The following is a 27,942-nucleotide window of genomic DNA, read 5'->3' on the forward strand; positions in this document are numbered from 1 at the left end:
GCTCCCCCTGGTGGCAGCTAAGTAGTAGTAACAGGCCCCGTGGGAGACGGCTGCAGGAAAAGGATGGGAGGGGGAATCCTCAAGCCAGGCTTCAGCTGCTCTCCCCATGGCTGCAGCCCTCCTGCATAGTAAGTCCCCAACCCCTGTCATCAGAGGCCCTACCCCAAGAACTTTGAGGATGAGAACTACAGTTCAGTGGAGTGGCTCCAGGCTGACTTACTGCTCTGTGTATTGCCTAGGTGAAATGGACAAGGCTGACTGTCCTGTTTTTATATTCAAACCATGAATCAAAGCCCCAGTATGTGTGTGAGCTCATGGCAACTGTATTGGTGAAGTGACAAGACCTGGCTGCAACAGCAGGTGTGGAGGTAAACTTGGAGAATACAGATACAGAATTGAGCGAATGGGACGAAGGCTTCTTGTCACTCTGCAGGGCTTCAGACATTTTTGTTTCAAAAGGAGCCTTCCCCTCCCTGTTTTTTTTTTTTTCAACATGTCACTCTTTACCTTTTAAAATTTTTACTTTTTGGCCATGCTGTGAGAAATGTGGGACTCAGTTCTCTGACCAGAGATCAAACCCATGCCCCCTGCATTGGCTGTGTGGTCTTAACACTGGATTGGAAGTTCCCCTTCCCGCCCCTTCTGTTTTTCACAGGTGGCTGCCTAGCTACTGGAGAAATGTGCTGGGGAAAAGACCTCGGGGAAAGGGAAAGATGAACAGCCAGACTCCGGGCATGGGGGTGGGGACAGTGAGCTGTCACTTGGGGGCATACAATCGATCAGCAGCAAAGAGGATCAGCTGCAAGAGGAGCTAGCCACAGGGACTCAGCTGGAAGAGGAGCCAGCCAGCCTTCTGAGGCTCTGGGGCGGGTAAGGTTACCAAGGGTTGGGATGGAAAGTTTCCCTGCCCCTCTGGGTTTCCTTTCCTTTCATTCTGGAAGCTAAAAACCAAGGGAACATACTCAAAAACACAGGGCCTAAAGACCTTCATGGCATAATCAATGTCCTTAGGAACATCAGAGACTAAGGGCATCCAGGCAGGAGAATGGGGGTTGGGGGAATGGAAGGTGGTGGACAGGCAGGCCCTCAGTGCTGAGACAGGAAAGCAGCCTCGGGAAGGGAGAAGCAGCAGGGCCTGTTCAGCCCCTGCAAGGCCTTTGCGATCCTAGAGGCCAATTCAACTTCCTGAAAGCTTTAAGGAAAGAACCCTACCCTTGCTTCTTTTAACCTCTGTAGGTTGATATCACCCTCTGTATTTCCCGCCCTTCATTTCAATCCTTCTCATTAACATACACTGAAGGGAGAGAGGGGAAATATTTATACTGATTCATGCTGATGTATGGCAGATACCAACACAACATTGTAGAGCAATTATCTTCCAATTAAAAAAAAAAAAAAAACACTCAAGGGGATTCCTGGTGGTCCTGTGGTTAGGACTCAGCTCTTTCACTGCCGGGCCTGGGTCCAATCCTTTGTTGGGGAGCTAAGATCTTGCAAGCCACAAAGTGCAGCCAAAAGAAAAAAGCATACAGTGGGCCCACTACCATCCGAATGAACCAAAAGAAAGTGAAAGTAAAGTCACTCAGTCGTGTCCGACTCTTTTGAGACTCCCGTGGACTGTAGCCTACCAGGCTTCTTCATCCATGGGATTCTCCAGGCAAGAATACTGGAGTGGGTTACCATTTCCTTCTCCAGGGGATCTTCCCGACCCAGGGATCGAACCCGGGTCTCCTGCATTGGAGGCAGACGCTTTAACCTCTGAGCCACCAGGAAAGCCCCAATGTTACCTCAAATCAGTCTCCTGGTTATCAGATTTATGAGAAACTGACTTTACACTGCAATTTCCTTGAGATTCGACAACATCTGGCCTTACATTCAATTTTATCCCTGAAATAAGTTTTTCTAACACAGGTTTTTCTTAACAGCATAAAGGTCTGAGGCAGCTAACATCTCTTGCCCCAGCAGAAATCACCCCAGAAGGGCAACCCAAGAACCAATGGCAAGGCCTGATGGATCCTAACTCTCATGTGTGCCTAGTACAAGGGATCTGAACATACCTATTAGCATCTTAACTCCCCTGCAGTTGTCCTACCAAGACCTAGACTTTGGAAAAGGTGATTTTTTAGAAGAAATATTTGAACCAAGCAAGATTTTACAGAACATCAAGTCATCAAAAATCTGTCATAATTAGGAGAATTTGCTTTATTTTTAAACAAGGCGTGTAAGACTTGCAAGAAAAGCCCAAGAGAAAACAAGCCTCAAAACCTGGCCAAAGAATAAAGCAGGAGGAAGAGTCTTTAGCTGTAGCTCCATTTCAATCATGACTGTCAAAAGAACCTGTTTCCGGCTTCCCTTGTCGTCCAGTGGTGAGGACTCAGCGCTCCCAATGCAGGGGGCCTGGATTTGAACCCTGGTCAGGGAACTAGATCCCAGATGCCACAACTAGGAGTTCACATGCTACAACTAAAGATCCTGCACACTGCAACAAAGATAGAAGATTCTGCATGCCACAACTAAAACCCAGCGTAGCCAAATCAATACATTTAAAAACCCAAGTCTCCTACAATGACAGGTGGATTCTTTACCACGGAGCCACCAGGGGAAGCCCCTTTGGAATCCTTGGAGGATCCCACAGGGCCCTCCTATAAGGACCTCTTTTGGTCCTTGATGCACAGGTTGAAAAAGGCCTGTGCCTTTTTTCACGGTAATGAAAATGAATCCCTGGCAAAGGCAGGGCAAGGGAAAACCAGACACAGAGACTGGGGCTCAGGGCTGCAAGAGCCAATCATCAGGGCTGAAGAAGCATCCATCTTGAGACTGGAGGTGCAGACTCAAGCCAGGGTAGGGGGCTGGCTCCAATTTCTGACTGCGGACATAAGGGCTATTCTTGCAAATAGGGTACTTACACTTTTAGTGGTCTCCAGTCCAAGTGGTGGGGCCTCAGGGTGGCAATACAGAGCTTTCTATCCTGCCCCACAGCCCACAACGTGACTTCTTTCTGGAGGTCTCTTCCCCCTCCCCCACAACCAAGAGAGAGATGGTAGGAGGGCAAGTTAATAGGAGAGCTTTTTCTTTAATTTCAACTTTTACATGATTCTAATAACCCTCAGGTTAAGGGCTACATACTATTGATGGGCAAGTTAAAAAAACTCTTGAGCAGAAAATGCTTTTATTTCAAATCTGGAAAAGCCCCAGCTTGAGATGAAATAAACCTCTGATAAAGACATTAGGTTTGAGAGTTGCCCAGTTCAGCCTTGGTCTCAGTAATCTCCTTTTCTCCAGTTCTAAGGGTAAGGGGAGGTGAGGGCATGTGAAATTAAACCTGGTTATGTCTTTTGCTCAGAAGTAATTACACGGCTATTAAGGCTACAGTTTCTTCTAAACTGTGCTTTCCTTGCAACTCTATTCAGCTTTTGTGCCTCCTCCCTGGCCCCTCCAGGCCTGTTCCTGCTACTGTTCCCCAGTTAAGAATTGCTTGCCATCCAGGACACTTGGGACTCTCTCACTGGAGGAAAAAAGAACAGTCCTGGCAGTACTTCAGGCACTGCTGGGTGTCACAGGGAATTGAATCTTGACCTTCCCTCAGGCATAGAAATCAAAGATGGGGGCTAAGGGCCTTTCTTGAGGGCCTCAAAACCTCATCCTAGAAACTGGATTGCCCAAGGCCCAGAGAAGAGGGTCTTGATGTCAAAAAAATTCTGACCTAGCAAACCCTGATTCACTGACCCAATACTTCAAGAAATAGCAGAATCAGCAATTTATGGCATCAGTGTTCTAAGTCAGCTGGCCCCAGAGCAAAGACCTGAAATGGAAGACGCCTAGAGGGTCAGAGGAACACATTTCACAGCTCAATTTGGTTCCCTTTTGAATCACTTTTTCCAAAAGATCATTGTAAATACCCTGATATTCAATATAAAACAAAAACAAAAGCCGAACCAGGCTTCAAAGACAAGGCAGTACCCGTCACAAAGCTCTAGAAACATTTAGTTTCCCAAAAAGTCAGTGCACTTATTTGATGATGCACACACACACACTCACACACAAAACCCTCATGTAACATTTTGGAATGCATTATAATTAGAAGGGCTAAAATTAAATGCTAAATGTGTGTCAACTACAGATGGAGGGAAGTCTTAACCACATTTGGCAAAACTGGCTCAAAAATGAATAAATTATAAAAACTACTCTCTTCCTCTAAGAAAAGACCTAATTCCTATCATCAGGATTAAGAACCAGAGATCCAACAGGCATATACAGCCTATAACTCAGGTATAATGCAAAGAATTACACTATACCTAGTTCTCAATTAACCCCAGGCATCTTCAATTCTTATAACTGAAGAAAAGTGCAGCTGTGTCTATTCTTGGCTTAACAATACAGTTAACAGCTTGGAAACAAAGAAGAACGAACCATGATTGGGCGGCCAAGACACCTAAACCAAAGCTTCAGCAGGGAGACCAGTACAGATATAGACCCACAATCAAAGAGATAACTTTATTAGTTTCTTCTACAAGAGACAGTAATACCAACTTTTTTTAAACAGAAATCTCAGGTCATTTGAGAGGCCAAATAGATCCAAAGAAGAAAGATGATAAACAGTTAAATTAATCAAAAGGCACTACACCACAGTGGTAGTGGACTAAGGAAGATTAAGCTACAGCAAAATCATCTCATGTTAATGTTACAGATCATAGAGCAGGAATTGAGTTTGCTTTCCAGAAAACTATGGCACAACAATCACTTGGGACCAAGTGGATAGAATCAGGCCAAATGGAAAAGAATAGGGACAAAAAAGAATCCAAGTGACAGAATCCAAGCAAAGGGTGATGGATCAGGCTTTTTCCTCCCAAGAAGCATTTGCTCTATGGTGGGTTGCTTCCCCTCAGGGTCCTGCCCTAGGGCTTCTCCAGCCTACAGGGGCTCAGCAACCAGATCTGGGTTCAGGTTGCCCTAGGTTCTTTTATAATTTAGTACAGACTTTAGAGAACTTATCACACATTGCAGGGGGGTGGGTGTGCTGAAGCATTCACATACAAAGTAGTCTGAGCTTCCCCAAACATATTTGGACACTCTACAAAAAGCTTTTCAAAGTCCAGCATCTTGTAGCAGCCGAACAGTTAAAGCTGCAAGGCTCACTAGATCAAAGAAGCCAGGATGAGACAATACAGGTAGAAAATCCCAGCGGCTAATGTCATTCTATATTTCTCTAACGTATTGGGTTGACCAAGAAGTTCATTCAGGTTTTCCCATAAGCTGTTAAGGAACAACCCAAATGAACTTTTTGGCCAACACAATAGTAGTAACGCTCATATAACTCATGAGGGATGTAGAAAGCTACACTGCAACAAGCTGGGTCTTCTGCTGGATTTTTCATCAAATACCAAAGAAAAAAACAAGGGGGTGAGGCTCACTTTATTTTTGAAAAGCCTCAGGAGTTATTCTATTATAAAGGGACATGGCTGAACAGATAAGAGACGGATTCTCCATTGTGAGTTCTCCTGATGGCTTCTGCGAGGATCATGGAGATGTCAATCACCTAGGAAGGCAAGGGGAGCATCAGGTTAGTATACAGACAGAGATGATTGACTGGTCATTGCAGACACTGATGAGCAGCCCAATGAGGGTCCTTCCTCTTAAGACAGTGCACTGTGCTGTTTTCCCAAGTGAGCCCACAACCAGCTGCTCTTCATTCTCACATTTTAAATATAACCAACCACTCAAGAGTCAAAATGCTAATGGAGGAAACACTCTTGACTCACCAAGATGGCGGTGGGCTGGCATTTAAAAATCAGTTTGAAGGTTTCACATTATGTTTGCAGGGGCTGACAGACTAGAGTGACACACTCAAACGGTAAAGCATGGACCTGATGTGCATCACAAACACTGGGAGAGTCTGTTAAAACACAAAATCCTGGGTTCCATCCTCCAGAGAGTCTGAGGTCAAGCTGTTTGAATTTTTAGACACATGATCCTTCCTTTTGGGTCACAGATCCTGATGGTTAACCCTTGAGAGCAATGGAGGAAATCTTCAGAACCCACCCAGACACCTAATTCAACACATGTAATCACCTCCTAAATACTCAGGGGAGTCTTGTTTTGCAAGAATCTCAGTCTCACCTGTATTTTGGAGCAATGCTTCATCTTATCCTCCTGAGGTATGGTATTAGTGACTACTACTGCTTCAAAGCATGCATTATTAATACGAGAAATGGCTGGGCCAGAAAAGATTCCATGAGTCAGGATAGCATAAACCCTGGTGGCTCCAGCTGAGAGAAGTCTAGAGGAAAAAGGAGAGTTGATTAGGAGTAATCTTACTTGTTACTATAAAATCCAAGTTAGTGAAGAGAAATGTTGTAGTCAGCTTGCACTGCCATAACAGAATACCACAGACTGGATGACTTAAACTGAATTTTATTTCTCGCTTGTTTCTGGAGGTTGGGAAGTCTAAGATCAAGGGGCCAGCAAGGTAGGTTTTGTTCTGAGACCTCTTCTCTTGGTTTGTTGGTGGCCATCTCGCTATGTGCTTATGTGATCTCTTTGTGTGCACAGATTGAGAGGAGGAATGAGGTTGGGAAGAGCTCTCTGGTCTCTCCAATATCATCATGAGGGCCCCACCCTCATGCCCTCACCTAAACCTAATTACCTCCCAAAGGTCCCATCTCCAAATACCATCACACTGGGGGTTAGGGTTGAATTTTTGGGTGATACAGTTCAGTCAATAACTTATCTGAATAGGTTTGGATTAGTGTAAAAGGACTGTGGCACAGACAGCTATGCTCAACAAAATCTGTCTCTTCTTTCTAGTACACAGCTGGACACTTCCCAGCCTCCCTTGCATAGTTAGGTATAGCCAAGTGACTTAATTCTGGCTATCTAAATGTGGACAGATTCTTATAAAAAACTTCCCATGGATGATCCTCCATGCTCTTTTCCCTTTCTGGCTGGCCACAATGGAAATGTTAAAGATGCAGTGCCATAAGACAGAAAGGGGCATACTTGCACTGGAGAATACCATGAACAAGTAACTTTACTGTGTTAAGGGAGCTGATCTGTTATAAGCAATTAGCATTATCTTACTAATATGATAAAAGGAGTTTTATAAATGCATACTCCAGGATCCAAGCCAGGAAATCACTCCACATACAAGTTTTGTTTTTTAGCACACACATACACACACATATATATATATACACACACACACTGGAGAAGAAAATTGCAGCCCACTCCAGTATTCTTGCCTGGAAAATCCCATGGATAGAAGAGCCTGGCAGGCTACAGCCCATGGGGTTGCAAAAGAGTCAGACATGGCTTAGCCATTAAACAACAACAAATATATATGAGATTTTTAAAAATTATGAGAAACAATGCTGTCCATAGTGACTTGGATTATAAGCAATGGGTAGCCACTTAGAGTTTTAAAGGAGGCATGAGTGGAATCTAGTTTTAGGAAGATAAGCCAGTGGGGCAGCAATGTGAAAGATGGACTGGGAGGTAAGAGACTGGTGAATGGCAGCAGAGAAGAGAGGCAAGGTAATTCAGAACAGTGCAGGCAAATGAGAAGGAATAAGAATGAAGGAAGTAGCAGCAAAAATGGTCTAGAGGTTAAGGCCAGGGTTTTCAGCTTAGATAAAATATAAAAATGGGAATATATTTCTGTCTGCTCAGGACTATGGATTTCTTACCTTAACCTGTTTTAAAGAACTATCAAAAGTAGATTACTCAGGGAATTCCCTGGCAGTTTGGTGGTTAGGACTCCATACACTTTCACTGCCGAGGGCACAGGCTCAATCCCTGGTCAGGAAACAGATCCCACAAGCCACAAAGTATGGTAAAAAAAAAAAAAGTACAATACTCAGAGAGATGAGATAATGTTTTGGAAATACGGTGGTGATAGTTGCACAACATTGTGACTATAACTAATGTCACTGAGCTGCACACTTAAAAATGATTAAAATGGGGAATTTCCTGGTGATCCAGTGATTAGGACTCTGTTTTCAGTGCTGTGAGCATGGGTTCAATCCCTGGTCAGAGAACTAAAATCCCACAAGCTGCACGACACCCCCCCCCCAAAAAAAAGGTTAAAATGTCAAATTTCATGTTGTATACAGTCTAGCACAATAACAAGGAAAAATAAAACTAAGCAACTAGAGAAAAAAAAGTAAGAATACTCATCAATTTACATGCATTGCAATTCAAGCCTAGGGTGACAAAACAGTCAGTTAGAATTCCCTAAATTGAGTTGCAAAGAAAATCAACAGGCTTAGGGCATCAGGCAGTAGTTTTTCACATCCAGCGCCCAGCCCCACCAGCAGGCACTCACTTGTCAGCTGCATGGCAGATTGTGCCGCAAGTGTCAGCCATGTCATCCACGAGGATGGCCACACGGTCTTTCACGTCTCCTACGAGCACCATGCGGTCCACTTCATTGGCCTTCTTCCGTTCTTTGTGAATCAAGGCAAAGTCCACATTCAACCGATCTGCGATGGAAGTCACTCTGCAACACAGGGTATTCACAGGTAAAACCTCACTTAAAACCACTGTGTGTGTGTATCTTAAGACAAAGAAAGGAACTAAAGGACGGACTTATTTTCTAGGTGAGAATACTCCATGAAACTCAACAGGTCCCAAGGTTGGAAGAAAGTAACTGCAATTAATTGGCATCACAAATTGGGTTTCATAGACTAATGCCTCCATACTCCAAGATGTAGGCAGATGCGTCCCACATCCTAAGAGCAGTTTATGAATTATTAGTCAAACTTAGATTAAAATTCACTCTGGGTTACAGTAGGAGATAGACAACTCAAACCAATCCCAGGAAGCAGTATAATGAATGTTAGGGCATGTTCATTAACTGGGCCGGCAGCAGAAGTGGAGAGATATACGACTTGGTTAACTAATGCCAGGAGCGTAGATGGTCCCATTATGACATGCAAATGTGGTGAGAAGTGAACCTGAATTTGGGGGGAGAGAAGCAGTGCCCAGCCTGTTCTGTTGTGCCCTCATCACACTCTGTTCAGTGATCTACCAACTGTCAATGTCAACTGTACCTGGACACCAAGCTTGGGAGTTCCTTTAATGACTGCTAGAAAGAAAGTTATACCAATTAAGCAGGCAAACTGGGCATCTTGCTGTACAGACCAAAGGATTTCCAAATCAAAACAGAATTCCTTTTGTTTAAATTACAAGGTAATACAAACCAGACTAGAAGGTGGGATAGAAGACAAATCTGTCTGGTGACAAAGTACCACGTAATCTCTCCATCAGCAATCCATTCAGTGTATGACTGCTGCCTGTGACATCTGTGGCCACATTCCACCCTGCCATCTTGTTATATGTGAAGAGGCCTGTGCTTTGGGCTTTGTTTTTTACTGTAGTGCTGATCCAACCAAGTATCAAGTCCTATTTCCCCTGTGACTATGCTCACATATTTTGAGTTTGTGCAAAATACGGGAGAAGCTGTGACCATATAATAGAGAACAGACAAGACTTGGACCACAACCTAGGCAGCATCTGCACCTGACCTAAACGACCCATATCCTGTGTGCTCTCCATCCCCACTGTGCAGGCACATAACATCAAGAGCTACCAATCTGCTTGGAATGATTACTTAGATGAGGCAAATGCATGATCACTTAGTTCAAGCATCCTAAGCCATCCATACTCAGTGGCCAACAAACTCAGTGACCGACAAAGTGTAAAGGGCTCAAAAAAGTCACTCCCTATATCCTTGAGGGGAGAACTACATGCAAGTCACAACTGCACAGGCATTTCTACCTAGTCCCCAAACCCTGCCAAGACAGATGTGATAGCCACTCACTTTGAAAAGATTCCATCTCTAAAAGAAAATTACAGGACTTCCCTGGTTAACCATCTGTCTGCCAATGCAGGGGACATGGATAGGATCCCTGGTCCAGGAAGATTCCACATGCCTCAGGGCAACTGAGCCCATGCACCACAACTACTGAACCTGTGCTCCACGAGAGAAGCCACCACCACGAGAAGTCCACACAGCACAACCAGCCCCCACTTGCCACAACTAGAGAAAGTCCAAGAGCAGCAATGAAGACCCAGTACAGTAATAAATAATTTAAAAAAGAAAACAGTAAACAAAATTATGGAGCAATAAACCATCTACTGAAGGCAGTTTTTCTATACCCAACTTTGGAAAGAAAATTGTGCTTGATTACTTATTTCAAATGAGACTGTTTGCTCAGTCTCTGTAGAAGATGATCTTCACAAGTATGACAACCACTGTGAGGGGGATGTGTTTTAGGCTCTATCTCTAGTATTACAGATGGTAACTAGCAACAACAAGGGACTCGCAAAGCCATGCATCTGGCTGGAGAACAGAACTCAAGCTCTCAGGTTATCAGTTCTGTTGAAGTTCCTGAAATAAAGAGGTCGTTGAGAAATAGTCATTGAAAATTTGAATGGCTTTTGCAAAGATGTGAATTGGCATTTCCTAATCATCTGTGTTTTGTAGCTCTTCATTCTATTTCCACAACAAGAAGAACATGTGTCACACTTCTGAATGCATTACTAATGAGTGAGCCACTAAGGAAATGAAAAGCTCTTAGTCTGTACCACATGAGCTGAAGCACTGCAACTAGCGATCCCTGGCAATCAGTTTGTTTCGAATGTTCAGCGCTTGGCTTAAATAAAATCACCACACTTTCTTTTCCGTCCTGCTTAGTATTCTAATTCAAAAGATCTAAATGGTTTAGCCAACAACATTAAGAGATATGTAAAAGCTTGTGCATGAGTGCTAGGCTGCTTCAGTGTGTCCGACTGTTTGTGACCCTCTGGACTGTAGCCTGCCAGGCTCCTCTGTCCATGGGATTCTCCAGGCAAGAATACTAGAGTGGGTAGCCATGCCCTCCTCTGAGGGATCTTCCTGACCCAGGGATTGAACCCATGTCTCCTGCATTGAAGGCGGATCCTTTACCGCTGAGCCACAGGGGAAGTCCATGTAAAAGCTTACTTGTTCACTATCATCATGGGTTTTGATAGCAAGTGGCATTCATTAGAAAATCAAATTGCCTCCTCCTCCTAATGGGCCATAGTGCTGTCACTGACCCTGCAGTGCTGAGTCACTAATGGGTTTTGGTCAAGCCCATGATGCCAGACTATTTTGTGCCCCTCTGCTGCTATCTTATCTTTCAGGCAGTGACTCAGACCAGTAAAAGAGTGAGTAAAACCATATCCAGCCTGTGTCCTAAGCTATCAGAACATCCAAATACTGAAAAACTGTTGCTTCTCAGTATCTTGTAATCACCTATACTGAAAAAGAATTGGAAAAAGACTTTATATATATGTAGTCTTTATAGTCTTTTTCAGACCACTTTGCTGTATACTTGAAACTTAACACTGTAAATCAACTATACTTCAAGAAAAGAAAAACTCAGTTCAACAACAAAAGATCACTTTCTGACACAACTGTCTGAAAACTTTCCCCAGTACATTGGGAATAGTATGAATTTCAACCATACCTCTTTGCTCCTCCAGCATCAGGTGAGACAATTGTGCAGTTCCTCCACTCAGAGATGTTCTCTCTTATCCACTTGAGGACCGCTGGCTCTGCATACAAATTGTCGACTGGGATATCAAAAAAGCCCTGCAGAAAGAAAGAACCTGGGTCAGTTTGGCTTGTTTTCCTTCTCTTCCATTTACAAATAATGAACACAAAGAGAATAGTAACTTTCCCAAAGAATATTTTACTGGAACATTCAAACTGATCCGAAAACATGCCTGGTATGGCAGACTGTAAAAGCAGACTCCTAGAGTGTGGGTTGTGCAAGAAAGCCCAGCCACAAAGTGAGCCCCCGGCTAACCCACAACTGACCATAGACACATGAACAAGCTCCTGAGGAAAACACCCAAGTCCAGCCAAGATCAGAAATACCCAGCCAATGTGCAGACCCACGGGGTAATACATACTTACTACCTTCTGCCACTCAGTGTTGGGCTGGCTTGTTAAGAGAGCCAAAGCTAACTGGTAAACCAGTTAGAGATGCTATGGTATATAAACCTAGTGGAAGGCATTTATAATAAATGGTCACAGTAACTAGTAGTCAGGAGATTTGTGTTCTAATACTAGTTGCTACAGATTTGTTGTACTTCACAACTAATCTGTCTCTCTTCTATAAAATGGCTATATAATCATCTGGCCTGTATCTCACTGAATTCCCAGAAGCCTCCAAAGATAATGATTTCAAAGTCTCTTTAAAAAGTATCAACTATAAGGTAGTATTCTGCTCCCCAAACTCTTTTAATGCTAGAAAGTAGGCTCCAATATCTATGGATCTAAATTTAATGATGACAATAACAACTCCCATTTATTTCATATCTTTCATGAGCCAGGTGTTTCACTATGAATTTTATATCTTATTTGATACTCACGATAACAAAGCAGTGTGTATTCAGAGAAGTTAAATAACCTGCCCAAGGTTACAAAGTTTGTGTCAGAGCCAGTATTCAAACTCAGACTGATGCCAAAGCCTACTACGCTCTTCCCAGAATCCCAAACTGCCTCCCTGTACAACCAGCCCACATGACTAAGACCATGAACTATGCTTCAGGTGAGGATGTTGAAAATGCCATCAATGTCTAGTTTATCTGAGCTGCACTTGGGCAGTTTTTGCTTCCCTGTGGTTTTCAGCATTCAGTCCTCTCTTACCCCATGTCTAATCCCTAATAATCCCTAAGCTAATATTTAGCTCCCAATGATACCTGAATTTGAGAAGCATGAAGGTCCATGGTGATAATATGATCCGCGCCTGCTACAGAGAGCATATTTGCAACCAGCTTGGCTGAGATTGGAGCCCGGCTCTAAATGGAGGGAAGGAAAGAGGAAAAAAAGCCAATCTGAAAAACAATTCATTTGCTCAAGGAGCATTTATTTATTGTATACCTATTGTGATTAGGGCACTGAGCTACCAGAAAATTCATACAAAGTGACATAGCCACTGATTTTTAGTTCATCACAATCTGGCACAAATAGGAAGTGGAATATCATTTTTCCAAATCAGGATACATACGTCAGAAAAAACCTTCCCAACCTTTCACTTTCTTCATGTACATATTTTCAGCCTATTAAAGTCTTTCCAATGCTCAATTATTTAAATTAGGCAGACTGTATACAAATTTTTTTGAAAGAATTGTATTAAAATCTCTTTTAAGACATACATACTCAAACCTGTGCAACATCTAACATGTCAACATTTAAAGGCACATCAAAGGATGAAAAGTATAGTTTTATTTTATTAATTACACCACTCCCCTTACTCATCCGGAGGCCAAACTTCCAGTAACCTCAATCCCCTTAAATAACAGGTAAACACACCTGACTGCACCATAAAATAACAAGGCCCATGTCCTACACTCTACTCCTTCAGTCAGTTCAGTCGCTCAGTCGTGTCCAACTTTTTGCCACCCCATGAATTGCAGCACGCCAGGCTTCCCTGTCCATCACCAACTCCCGGAGTTCACTCAGACTCACATCCATCGAGTAAGTGATGCCATCCAGCCATCTCATCCTTTGTTGTCCCCTTTTCCTCCTGCCCCCAATCCCTCCCAGCATCAGAGTCTTTTCCAATGAGTCAACTCTTCGCATGAGGTGGCCAAAGTACTGGAGTTTCAGCTTTAGCATCATTCCTTCCAAAGAACACCCAGGGCTGATCTCCTTTAGGATAGACTGGTTGGATCTCCTTGCAGTCCAAGGGACTCTCTAGAGTCTTCTCCACGACCACAGTTCAAAAGCATCAATTCTTCGGCGCTCAGCTTTCTTCACAGTCCAACTCTCACACCCATACATGACCACAGAAAAAACCATAGCCTTGACTAGACGAACCTTTGTTGGCAAAGTAATGTCTCTGCTTTTCAATATGCTATCTAGGTTGGTCATAACTTTTCTTCCAAGGAGTCAGCATCTTTTAATTTCATGGCTGCAGTCACCATCTGCAGTGATTTTGGAGCCCCAAAAAATAAAGTCTGACGCTGTTTCCACATCTATTTCCCATGAAGTGATGGGACCAGATGCCATGATCTTTGTCTTAGCAGCACTGTATTCTATTGAAATAAAAATATCTAGGCTTCTCCCAGGTATCGTACATATTAATAAAATTTGGGCATCAATTACCATGGACCGGCAAAGTTTTACCTATATGCTTTATCTTCTAATACTCCAAAGAAGGTGAGGTGTGCATGTGTGTATTCCTGTAACAGACTTCAAGTTATACGAAGAGGTCACAACTATAACCAAGAGGGTCCCAGAGGATCTACCAGTTTAAAAAAATACTCTACTCCATGGGAGCTGGTGCTTAGTCTTACTGATACAATGAAAAAAATAGCACTGAGTTAGCCAAAAGTCACATATGTATGACTGGGATAAAACAGACAGACTGCAAATGTGTTGCTTTATACAAAGCAATCACATCAATTGTTTAGAAAATCAGGTAATGCCTAGGATAAAAAAATAATATCCTCTAAATATACATTTGATAATTAAGGAAGTTTTTTTGGCTTTGGGCAAGTGCTCCTGCTTCTCCTGATTTAAGAAAAGAAAGAATTAAAAAAAAAAGAGAGATTCCACTCCTACCTTATCCTTCTTATCCTGCCGGGCATAAGGGAAGCACGGGATGACTGCAGTAACCCGGCTGGCTGAAGCAATCTTGCAGGCATTAATCATAATCAAAAGTTCCATGAGATTGTCATTGATTTCACCGCAGCCACTCTGAACAATGTAGACATCCTCTCCACGAACACTTTCTCCGATTTCCACACTATAGGAAAAGGAAGGACAACAAAAACAGATTTTAAAGCACTATACTGTACATCTACAGTAAAGTCTAAAAATCACAGCTTCCCCACTAGTATGCTATGAATGGATTACAGGAGATTCCCCTGGAGGAGCCCCTGTACCAGAAACCGTGTACTGCCTGTTTACTCCAGTGTACTATACCTGTTTTTATAGGTGACACAACATGAAAAAAATTGGCTAAGGTACTTAGTAATTGGACCATAATTTCAGTAAGCAGGCTGTACCTCATTTCATATGTGTGAATGCAAATTAGATACAGCATCTATGACTGTCATCAGTATATAATAAAGGAATCAGAAAGCTCATACAAGGAATGAATCACTACTGTTTTAGAATGATGCCTTCTACAGAAGACCGTACCACGTCTACCACACTGGCAGTTCACTGAACAAATGTTCACATGCCAGTCACTGTGCTAGGTGCCAGGGACACGATGGAGAACAGATGTGGTCCTTGCCTTCATTCTATGCTAACTGTACTGTGGTCCAATTAGTAAGTCTTATTTTAAAGAATTTCATGGGAAGTTACTCTAATTATGGAGTAAGGCTATATTTTACTATAAAAGGCAAGTTTTAATATTTGTACTTGGATCCTTACCAAAAATAACTTCTTAAAAATAACCTCAGTGATACCTCAAAGCAAAACCATTTCCCCAGTTAATATCGTAGGTGACGCGGGGGAGAGGGGAGTGTGTGGGTATCTGTACATGCATGCTTGTGTAGGCAAGTAGATCAGAACAGTTAATAACCTGTACTGATGAAGAGGAAAACTTCAACAGGACATAATTCCATTGTCCGAAGCTGATATCAGAGATAATTATTATTTAAAACTTATTTGTTCCCAATCCAAGTAACAGTTGTAAGGATCCTACTTTTTAAAAGTATGGTGTTACTTTATATTGTAAAGCAAGAAAAATAAAAGCAAATGGTAAAAATCAAACCAGAAACCAGTTAGAACAGGGATGCTGAAATTCACGGTAGTCCAAACAAAGACAAAAACATATTAGTTTGGAATATCTGGAGATAAACCTTCAGGCACTGAAAAATGGGCAAAATGAACCCAAAATAAGCAGAAGGAAGAAATCAGACATAAGAGCAGAAACCAATGAAACAGTAAAACAATAAAGAAAAACCACTGAAACAAAAAGCTCTTGGTGGCGGGGGTGGGGGGGGGGATCAATAAAATTGATAAACCTCTAGAAAGGCTGACCTAAAATAACTTTACAACAGAAGCTTACCAAACATTTAAAGAATTAACACAAATCTGGGGGACTTCCCTGGTGGTCCAGTGGCTAAGACTCCAAGCTGCCAATGCAGGGGGCCTAAGTTAGATCCCTGGTCAGGGAACTAGATTCCACGTGCCCCAACTAAGGCCTGACACAGCCAAATAAATAAATAAATAAAAACTGATTTTTGCATAATCTTTTCAAGAAAATAGATGAGAATACTTTGCAACTCATTTTATGAGGCCAGTATTACCCAGATACCAAAGCCAGACAGAGGCAATATAAAAAAAGAAAACTACAGAGGAGGAGGAAGACAAAAAAGGGTGTGGTTGCAACAGGGCAACAAGGAGGATCCTTGCCATGACAGAATGGTTTTTTTTTTTCTTGACTCTATCAATGTCAATATCTTGGTGGTTGCATTATACAAGAGCAACAGCCAAGAAAACTACAGTTTGGAAAAACTAGAGTAGGGAACCTTGGGAAAACTGCATAAAGGGTACACAGGATCTCTCTGTGTTATTTCTTACAATTCCATGCTAATCTACGATGACTTCAAAATTCTATTTTAACAAAATGTGTACTATTATACCTTGTGTATACTTGAGTAAATTACTGCAGCCCTCAGTGAAAGCTGAGGTCATAAAAGTACTGGGTTGGCCAAACAGTTTGTGCGGGTTTTTCTGTAACATTCTATGGAAAGAACTTTTTGGCCAATCCAATATATCTTAAAACAGGCACTTCTGTAATAAGTCAAAAGAAACTAGTCCGATTGTATTAATATTTTCTGAGAAATGAGTTCTAGTTTGAGGTTAACTTGAGAAGTAGCTCATCTGGAAAAATATTTTCTCCCTAGTTTAGTAGGCATCAGTCAAACCGTCTTCCTTTACATTCCTTGATTCACCCTTTCCCGCCTTTGCACACATATTCCCACTATCTGGAATGCTCTTCCTACAACTAACTCATTAATTTCTTAGGTCTCCAATCAAAATATCATTTCTGACCATCTTAAAACAAGTGACTTCCCCGAGAACCTATAAGATTAAAAATGACTTTAAAAATATCAACCAATTGTACTGTGTGAACCTTATTTGCATACTAATTCAAGCAACTGTTAAAAAAACCACATTACTGTTAATTTGTTTTAGGTGTGAAAATGGTATTGTGGTCAATGAAATGTATGCGGATGATATGACAGAATATCGAGGTTTGCTTCAAAATAATCCAATTATGGGGAGTGTGGGGAGGCGGAATATTAGATGAAACAAGATTAGCCATGAATTGATGACTGCTGAACCAGGTGATCAATTCTTCGGTGCTCAGCTTTCTTTATAGTCCAACTCTCGCAACCATACATGACTACTGGAAAAGCCATAGCTTTAACTAGATGGACCTTTGTTGGCAAAGTAATGTCTCTGCTTTTTAATATGCTGTCTAGGTTGGTCATAGCTTTTCTTTCAAGGAGCAAGTGTCTTTTAATTTCATGGCTGTGGTCACTATTTGCAGTGATTTAAGAGTCCAAGAAAATAGTCTCTCACTGTTTCCATTGTTTCCCCATCTATATTCCATGAAGTGATGGGACCAGATGCCATGATGTTAGTTTTCTGAATGTTGAGCTTTAAGCCAGCTTTTTCATTCTCCTCTTTCACTTTCATCAAGAGGCTCTTTAGTTCTTCACTTTCTGCCATAAGGATGGTGTCATCTGCGTATCTGAGATTATTGATATTTCTCCAGGCAATCTTGATTCCAACTTGTACTTCATCCAGCCCAGCGTTTCTCATGATGTACTCTGCATATAAGTTAAATAAGCAGGGTGACAATATATAGCCTTGACGTACCCCTTTCCCTACTTGGAACCAGTCTGTTGTTCCATGTCCAGTTCTAACTGTTGCTTCTTGACCTGTATACAGATTTCTCAGGAGGCAGGTCAGGTGGTCTGGTATTTTCATCTCTTTAAGAATTTTCCACAGTTTGTTGTGGTGTTGGAAAAGACTCTTGAGAGTCCCTTGGACTGCAAGGAGATCCAACTGGTCCATCCTAAAGGAAATCAGTCCTGAATATTCATTGGAAGGACCGATGCTGAGGCTGAAACTCAAATATTTTGGCCACCTGATGCGAAGAACTGACTCATTGGAAAAGGCTCTGATGCTGGGAAAGATTGAGGGCAGGAGGAGAAGGGGATGACAGAGGATGAGATGCTTGGATGGCATCACCGACTTGATGGACATGAGTTTGAGTAAGCTCCTGGAGTTGGTGATGGATAGGGAAGCCTGGCATGTTGCAGTCCATGGGGTCACAGAGTTGGACACGACTGACCTAATGAACTAAACTGAACTGGGTGATGGGTGCAAGGTAGGAAGATCATTTATTCTCTCTACTTCTGCAGGTATGTTTAAAATGTTCTATAACTGAGTTAAATAAATAAAGTGACTCTCCCCAGGTATTCTCTCATTATCCTGGTTATTCTTTGCAGAACACATCACAATTTCTCATCACCTTATATTTTACGCACTTGTTTATCTGTCACCCTTACTAGAATGCAAGCCAGCTCCATGAAGGCAGGAACTGGATCTGTCATGCCCAACCGGCCAGTGCCAATAACACAAAGAATGAATGAATGAGTGAATGAATACCACTCAGGATTAGCATCCCCCTTGAATCCGCTCACTTTAAGGCAGAATATTAACCTTCTGCAGGCCTGATGTTGTGAATTCAGAAGACTGTTGATTGTCCCTCACAAACTAACTCACCTCACACTAGAGGTAAGTGGGTCCAACATGTTTCTTCAAAAGGTTTTGACGGATCTGCTCATCCCTTTAACAGATACTCAGCTGACAGATATATAATGGGGGTGGAACTACAACCTGATGAGTTCACCAGGATTTGATGGCTACAAAGAATTTTATGGTGGGGTCCTGAAATAGTGATGCCAAGGAACATAATGAGCCAAACATCAATTTTGTGGACCCTAAGACATAGTTGAACAGACATCTATTAATCACCAAGATCAGCCTTAAGAAACAACTAAAGTGGGCTTCCCTGGTAGTTCAGTGGTAAAGAATCTGCCTGCCAATGCAAGAGACTTGAGTTTGATCTGGGAAGACCCCACATGGGATGGGGCAACTAAGCCCATGCACCACAACTATTGAGCCTGTGCTCTAGAGCCCACAAGCCACAACTACTGAGCCCACCTGCTGAAACTACTGAAGCTGCAAAGCCTAGAGCCCAGGCTCCACCACCACAATGATAGAGCCCAGGCTCCACCACCACAATGAGAGGCCCGCACACAACTAGAGCCCAGCACAGCCAAAAATAATACATTTTAAAAATTATTAAAAAAAAAAAAAAGAAAAGCAACTAAAGGGACTTCCCTGGTGGTCCACACTCCCAATGCAGGGAGCCCATATTCAATCCCTGGTCAGGGAACTAGATCCTCCATGGCACAACTAAAGATCCCACATGCCTCAGGAAGACTGAACATCCTGTGTGCCACAACTAAGACCTGGTGCAATCAAATAAATATTTTTAAAAAAGAAAGAAACAACTAAATCTGTCGGCAACGTCAACTACGCTAATGCCAAAATTGCTTTCAGGAGACGTTGTTCTAAATTCAAATGGGCAGGCAGGAGGGGACCAGGGAAAGCTTCCTGGAAGAACAACTTGCATGTTGTCCAAAAGTAGGCCCAAGAGCACTACTGTTCATTGTGGGAGTCACTGGCCTTGTGTGGTTATTGAGCACTTGGATGTGGCTACTGCAACTGAGGAAGGGAACTGAGATGCGAAGTAATATTAATACCATACCTTCCTGTGAAGACAGTAAAATTTTTTAAATGTATTGATTTTTATATTGATTATATGTTAACTTAAAAAAATACCACTCAAATGGATAGAATTCAGTAACACCTGCTCTGCAAGTTCCTCACTGAGGTGGGCCAAACAAGAGGCCGAGGGAGTTTCAAGGTAATTCCAAATCTCCTTTACCAACACTGCCTGCCCTTTGAGAGGTTCCAGGCTAAGAGTCCCTTCTATGCTTTATGGCGTACAACTCTATGGTCCTGACAAAGTAGTATTTCAAATATCTGAGCAACTTCAAAACTCAAGAAAATTTTAGTCCTGCCCACTGTCATCCCCACTACATCATCTCCTTGTCCAAGACATAGCTCTCCACTTCTCTGGGGGAGAATGAAAGTCAGGCACATTGATTGCCCACAAAAGCCAATTGGATCTTCCATATGTGGTATAGGAAGCCTATGGCTCTCGTTTGAGTCAAGAACACTAAGAGAATCATCTGTGCTCCATTCACTCACCAGTCAGACTGCTGGATTAGGAGCCAGGAAAGAGCAGTTTGACAACTGATCTAAGACAGTATAAGGGACAGGCTAATTATCTACAACTCTAAAGCTGTCTTTTTATCAAATAAGGCCAGAAAGCAACATACCCCATGGTCGCTTATCTCTTTTTAACAAACGCCTCCACTATCAAAGTCAATATAAAAAATTGCTTACATTGTTCATTATGTTACTGGGTATCATTATTTAAGGATCCCACCCCCAAAATTCGTAGAATTGTGTGTCTGGAAGTAGTATCTAAAGATTGTTATGAAAATAAAAATTACATCATTTACTGCACAAGCCTTTATGCCTTTATCCCTTTGGCTGCCAGGAAGCCAAGGGATACAGTTAAAGTAACACTAAATAAACTTCAGTAATCACTTTATGCCAAATTCTTCACATAGTTACTAAAGTCCTTTGTTCTAATAGGTTTCTGCTGTACTTATCTAACTTTTTGTATCTGTGAGTATCATGAAACACTAAACCTTTCTTGAAAGCAGGCAAGGCATTAATTACAAAATTAAATTTTCACTGCCAACTTGTACCACTTTTGTATTATATCACCTAAGGATAATCAACCAACAGTGCGGCCGTTTCCCAAAGCCAAACTTAGGACTAGCACTTACCTTTCAAGCACAGAAGGATGTTATGACCAGACATGCATTTAATAACTAGAAAAAGTTATTTAACTATATGAAAAATAAAAGTAGCACATGTAAATTAGGACACTGTCCTTGTTTTACAGTATGCAATTCCAATCTCACTAATCAAGACCAATCTTTTCCTCCAATTAGTACTATGATGTACTTTCATAAAGTCTTTTTCAAAAGCCCAGGAACTACACTTAGATTATACAGCTTGGTCAATAAACAGTTCAATGAATCCTCAAAAAACCTTAATATTATTCTTTTGGTTTCCTCTAAGTCTCAGAGATAATAAGTTAGGCAGTGATGTATGGCAGAAGAATTGATGGTGTGCCTGAAACCTGTTTGCTTTTAAACCAGGTAGGAAGACCTGGTTTAGCAACTGAAAGGTAACACTTCTTGCTCTTTCCCTCTAGCTAATGGCTGCTGCTGCTGCTAAGTCACTTTAGTCGTGTCCAACTCCATGCAACCCCACAGATGGCAGCCCAACAGGCTCCTCCATCCTCAGGATTCTCCAGGCAAGAATACTGGAGTGGGTTGCCATTTCCTTCTCCTAGTCAATGGCATGTTCTCCAAATTGGCTTTGGGCCAGTGATTCTCTCAGCTGTTCTGGGGAGGCCAGATGACTAGTTCCATCCATTCCGTTTAAACACAAAACAGAAAATAAAGTGAATTTAAAAATGCCTTTTAATTGGTGGTATTTTTAAGAAAATCTCAAGAATTTAGATGGGTGCTGGCACATGCAAAACAGGGATTAACTATAGGAAAATCCTAGGTAACCAAGGTTAGTCACCCCCCTTTCAGCCTACCTAGAGTAACCAAATAAAACAAAGTTATTTAACAATATTGAAGAGAATTGAGTCCAAACATTCAGTACATATCTTTTTGCCTTTTCATACTGTTCATGGGGTTCTCAAGGCAAGAATACTGAAGTGGTTTGCCATTCCCTTCTCCAGTGGACCATGTTTTGTCACTGGAAAAGCCCCTGATACTGGGAAAGATTGAAGGCAGGTGGAGAAGGGGACGACAGAGGATGAGATGGTTGGATGGCATCACCGACTCGATGGACATGAGTCTGAGCAAGCTCCGGGAGTTGGTGATGGACAGGGAAGCCTGGCGTGCTGCAGTCCATGGGGTCGCAAAGAGTTGGACATGACTGAGTGACTGAACTGATTTAGTACATACAATAAAAAAAGAAAAAGACCCAGGGGACTTCCCTGGTGGTTCAATGGTTAAGAATCTGCCTTCCAATGCAGAGAGTGCAGGTTAGATCCCTGATTGGGGAACTAAGATCACATGTGCAGCAAGGCAACTAAGCCCACGCACCACAACAAAGAGCCTGCATGCTGCCAAAATATTTCTGAAAAAGAAAGAAAGAAACAGAATCACATACAAAGAACCAACCAGTGGTTACCAATGAAGAAGGGAAAGGGGGGAAGATAAGGGTAGGAGATTAAGAGTACAAACTACTGTGTATAAAATAAAGCTAAAAGGATATATAGTACAACACAGGGAATATAGCCAACATTTTATAATAACTATAAATGGACTATAACATTAAAAAATTATTTATCACTTTGTTGTACACCTGAAACCTTATATAAATACTGCATGTCAACTACACCTCAGGTAAAAAACTTAATACATTCAGAAGTTCCAAAATCCAGATAAATATTGTATCAGCAAAAAAATTAAAGGACTTGCCCCAGAGGTGGGCAAGTTACCCTCTGAATTGTAGTTCCTTCATCCATAAAATGGGGATTGTAAGAGTAATCTTTTACAGCAGTGTTGACGGGATTAAATGTGAAATGTGTATAAAGTACTCAGCATAGGAACTAGTACATTTTAAGCACTCACTATTTATTATTATTAGTATCACCATTACTAATAGCAGAAACTTGTTCAACTTTTTTGGAGATCAATTTGGCAATAAGTATTAAAAAGCCTGAAAAGTAGTGTATACCCTTTAACCTAGTAATTCTTCTAGAGATCCAGGAGTTTTCATTTAAAAGCATTAGATCAAAAATTATAAATATTGAATAGGGACTTGGTGATCTAAAATTATAGTAAAATCATGACAAGACTGTACAGCTATTTAAAACAATGGAGACTAAATATTAAGAGAAGTATTCAAAATATAGTGCTGAGTGAAGAAAGCTATAAACAATATGCCATACTTTTTTGAAAAAGTATATAAACACACAAACACCTGGAAGGTCATAAACTGAAATGTGAACAGTTTATCTTGGGTGGTAGAATTATTGGGACATCTTTTATCCTATATTCCCCACATTTTTTGCAATACCATCACCATCCCTTACCAACACTGAGAATCTGTTAAGACAATGTTCTAAGAATTTTACTGCCATCTCATTTAATTGTCACAAAAGACTCTAAAAAACGTGTATGCTCAATCATGTCCAACTCTTTGAGACCCCCATGGACTGTAGCCTACCAGGCTTCTTTGTCCATGGGATTTTCCAGGCAAGAATACTGGAGTGGGTTGCTATCTCCCCATCCAAGGGTTCTTCCCGACCCAGAGATGGAATCCGAGTCTCCTGCATTGGCAGCTGGATTCTTTATCACTGAGCCACCTGGGAATCCCAAATTTATTATTTTATAGTTTTATAGAGCCATTCCCTTGGTCTTCAAACCTAGGTCTTCCACATTGCAGGCACATTCTTTACTGTCTGAGCCACCACAATACTCTGGGTAGATAATATTTTACAGGTGAGATTACTGAGGCAAAGAAAGGCTTAGGATTCAAATCCAGCTTCTCTGATTCCAGAGCCTGAACCCTCAACCTCTTTCATAGCTATCTGTGTGCCATACACCCACACATATGTATGTATGTTTCTCCTTAAAAACTGGACAGCAGGAACTCCCTGGTGGCACAGTGGTTAAGAATCTGCCTGCCAATGCAGGGGACATGGGTTTGATCCCTCCTGGGAAGATACCACACACCACGAGGCAACTAAGCCCATGTGCCACAACTACTGAGCCCATGTTCTAGAGCCCGGGAGCTGCAACAACTGAGCCTATGTGCCCCAACTACTGAAGCCTTTCTCTGACAACAAGACAAGCCACCGTGATGAGAAGTCTGTTCACAGCAATGAAGAGTAGTGCCCCCACCCCACTCCCCTGCCAACTGCTACTCGCTGCAAATAGAAAAAGCCCACTCACAGCAAGGAAGACCCAGTGCAACCAAAAATTAATTAAAAAAAAAACTGGACAGCAAAGGATGATCCTGACTTCACGAGAAAACTACTCAGGAGAGCATCAACCCCTGAGATTGTGCCAAATTGCAGCAAAACAGTCTCATCTGAGGATGGGCTCTGCAGTTCCCCATCTAATGACCCATAGCACCCACTGTGGGTAGGGGCTATCCTGTCCATGACCTTTAGATCCCAGAGTCAGGGCAGCAATTACCACTTCTGCAGTGCAGAAAAGCCAAAGGTTGGGAGAGGGAGGTGAGGGGAAGCTCCATAGGCAACATATTCGATTATGTTCAATGAAGATTTCAGAACATCTAAGGAGCCAAAAAGCTAATGATAAAGCCAGAAACAAAGCAACCGAACCAGTCAGCAATTTTCCACATTGGGCTTAATCTTATCCAATGCTTCCAAGCATGTTACTGTCTGGTTATTTAAAAATGAAATCAGCCTTTTAGCTCAGGGAAGTAGACTGGGACTCCAGACAATTTTAGAGAAATCCATCAGTAGACCGCTAAACTGTTCTCCTCCTCCCCTCTCCCAATTTAGCCTCAGGTTCTGATGTGGTGCAGTAGGCAGAGGGTGCACAGGGAAAATAAAGTCTTTGTATTTTTCCTGGAAGCACAGAAAAAAGATTTAATAGTCACAGTTCTCTAGAGAACAACAAAAAACCTCCAAATGAAAATCATTCTGGTCCCCTAGCTATACTGCCACTCTCAAAGTCTGGTCCTGTTTTATTACAGGCCATGAGTCATAATGGTGTGGTTAAAGCTAAAGACAGCAGCTTGGCTAGCCTTTTGACTAAGGTATTGTCTGGTTACAGATGGCATCAGGGCTTGCACTATCATTTGCATCACAACCAATGGCACGATGATCAAGCATCCAGAAGGAAGCTGTCCACTACAGATGAATGCTTTTACCAGCAGGGTCTACAAAGGACAGGGGAAGTTACACTTCGGGAAGAGAAAAGGAAAACAAAAGCACTTAGGAAAAAATGTTCAAGGCAATCTTCACTAATTTAACTGACTCATTAGGTTTGGTGTGAATTTTCCCCTTAATAGAGGACTGACTGTGGGTACTGCTCTGACTTGATCAACAGGGTAACAACAAAACACAGAAAAACCCTTATCAGAACCAGAAGATTCTAGATTTAGATGGAAGTGGTACTGAAAGGATTTGGTGACCAAGTTATCTCTAAGATGGCCCCAAGGTTCAGGAGCATGGTGGAAGTGGGGGGAGGGAGCAAATGTAATCAGCAAAGCAATGACAAAAAATTCATTGCAATTAACTATGCATTTCCAGCCTTCCACTCCATTATCTTTCTTCTATTATCTTAATATTCAGGGATAAAAATGTTTCTTAAATCCCCCACACATTAGAAAAGGGCAAGTTCAGGATAGACTTTGGTTCTGAAAAATATGCTTTTGCACTGTTTTACAAACAGCTACGCTTGGGAAGATCAAGGATTCCAGAATTAAGGTTCCCTATTATTTTCTGGATAGCTCAAACCAAGATGCTGGCAATCGGGATGCAGTTAACGCATCATTTTATTCAAGCGACTAGACTTAACTTCGAGTTTAAAGATGTGAAAATTCAACACTCGCCAATCTAAGGAAGTCCTCAGTATTAATTTTGGCGCCCTCAGCACATAATGTCACGTTCCCTCAACAGTAAATCCGATCAACACGGTTTCAAATTGAAAAGCTGCTTCTCAGACACTAGGTGAAACACCACGAGGGTTCAGTACGCAGTAGGATCTCCCAAGCGAGCCGGTCTAAGAGCAGAAGAGAACCCAGTCTGGATGGCTCAACAGCTAAGCGGCAAAGCCACGTGTCCCCACCGCGGAGCCTAGGCGTTCTTCCCCTCTAGCCGCTCTAGGAAGCCACCATCCCCGCGTTGGGTCCTCCGGCCCTTGGCTTCAAACCCAGTAGCTTCGCCTCCTGCTCCATCTTGACTCCACCCCACCTCACAGTGAGAATGAACGTGACCCTCCCGCGAGAGGTAAAATAACGGAAACAGCCCGTGAGGCACGCTCGTCACAGAGCTGCCCCTTCCCCCCAAACCCGGCCCTTTGGAACTCATGCTGTGACCTCATCCCCCTACCCTCGGTTGCCCTGGCCTCTCCGGCAGGTGAGGCCGGTCGGCGTCCCAACTTCATCCTCACCAGGTCTCCTGGTTGCTGAATTTCTTAGTCACCACCTTGCCCAGTTCCAGGCCCAGGCGGTCGGCAATCTTCTGGGATAGGTCCTGGTGGGAGCTGCCGCTGAAGATTTTGATATTCGGCATCTTGGCCAACTACCCTAGGCTCTCTTTGCTTAACGATCACTGGTGCTGCCGCCGAGACCCGAACCGAGTCGGCCCAGAGACTCAGTACTAAGCACTCGCGTTTCTACTCCGCCATCTTACATTCCCGCCCGGTGCGCGGCTCTAAATCGCCCAGCGCCGGGTAGGCGGAGTCAGAGGGGAAGTTAACACCCAGCCCTCTCCGATTGGCTGAGCGGTAGTGGGGGGCGGGTCCTCGTTGTAGTTCCGCCTACCCCCGACTGTCTCGAGGATTGACTGGAGGCCCTGAAGGGGGCGAGGCTAACGAATCGCCCCGCCCCCTGTAGCGAGGCAGTTGGGGAGGGCAGAACGCCTAGAAGCCCGGGTTCGGATGAGGGTGGAGGGATGCTGGTGACGCGTAGGGCCAGATCTTTCCTGCAAGCGGAAAATCAGCCACGCTTTTTTTTTTTTTTTTACTTCAGCACCTGAAAGTAAGCCTGGCTCTGGTTTACAGTTCCTTTTTCTTTTCTTTTTTACAGTTTCTTTTAAAAATATTTCTCAGGATGGCAGCCACAGTTCTGGACATGATTTTTATCTTTTTGTAAGGATGGAGCTGAACTTAAAGCATGATTGCCTCACAGACAGATGCCCATAGCACAGGCTCATCCAAAGGGTAAACCGGTAATTTCACTATCCCCTTTGCCTGATAGACAAGTCCCAAGGGGAAAGTGACTGAGGGCAAGCTACCTGAGTCATCCAGAGACACTGCAAGAGAAGTCACATTTTGTTTTTAGCACTGGGACGAAGTACGTTCAAACCGGTGCTGGAGTATGGATTTTCCACAATATCTGGGTGATAAAGGGTCTGATTTATCTGACCCTTGGAAAGGAAAGAAAGTACAGTATACTTATAGGACTTCAGATAAAGAGCCCCGAAGGAGTCAGAAAACCTAGTTTTTGGTCCTATCTGCCTGATGTTATCCTCAGCATCATATTCTACCTGTTGCTAATGTGTTGTTTTACACCACTATTTTATTACTTTTATGATGATACCAGCTAATTAGACCAAAGAGAGCCTTTATTCTCACACCACATTTTCATTAAGCATATCCCAACCATGGGTTAGAAGTAAGACAAAAATCATGTAATTTTAGAATCATACAATTTTAGTTAGAAGTGCCATAATGCTCATAACTACAAGCTGTAAAAATAGAAGGGACTTCAGAAATCATCTAGTCTACTAGCTTCATTTTACATACGGTTGAAACGTAGACCAGAGATGGAAAGGAATTTGTCCAAGTGGCAAAGGCAAAAAATATTTCAAGCAGCACCCTAGCTTTCTCTTCCTGCCATTTTCAGCAGTGCCCACAGAGGACCTCTCCTTCTGACCTTTTGTTATAATTTTATGAGTTCAGAAATTCAATATAAGCCCAGGAGTACAGGAATACTTGAAG

The 27,942-nt window shown here is 42.5% G+C and overlaps 1 protein-coding gene and 1 non-coding gene across 2 annotated transcripts; both read right to left on the reverse strand.

The window, feature by feature from the left end:
* Positions 1-1,700: 1,700 nt before the first annotated feature.
* On the reverse strand, positions 1,701-1,773 carry TRNAW-CCA. Its single transcript has one exon. It is a non-coding gene; the product is annotated as a tRNA-Trp (tRNA).
* A 2,696-nt stretch (positions 1,774-4,469) lies between these two features.
* PRPS1 (phosphoribosyl pyrophosphate synthetase 1) lies at positions 4,470-26,669 on the reverse strand. The gene is made up of 7 exons (XM_006050723.4): positions 26,392-26,669; positions 14,597-14,780; positions 12,730-12,828; positions 11,490-11,614; positions 8,321-8,494; positions 6,118-6,277; positions 4,470-5,536 (listed from the first exon to the last, which is right to left on the reverse strand). Exons 1-7 carry the CDS (start codon positions 26,511-26,513, stop codon positions 5,444-5,446), a joined length of 957 nt encoding a protein of 318 aa, XP_006050785.1. The 5' UTR covers positions 26,514-26,669; the 3' UTR covers positions 4,470-5,443.
* Positions 26,670-27,942: the final 1,273 nt, after the last annotated feature.

Source organism: Bubalus bubalis, chromosome X (genome assembly GCF_019923935.1).
Source record: "Bubalus bubalis isolate 160015118507 breed Murrah chromosome X, NDDB_SH_1, whole genome shotgun sequence".
Classification (NCBI taxonomy): domain Eukaryota; kingdom Metazoa; phylum Chordata; class Mammalia; order Artiodactyla; family Bovidae; genus Bubalus; species Bubalus bubalis.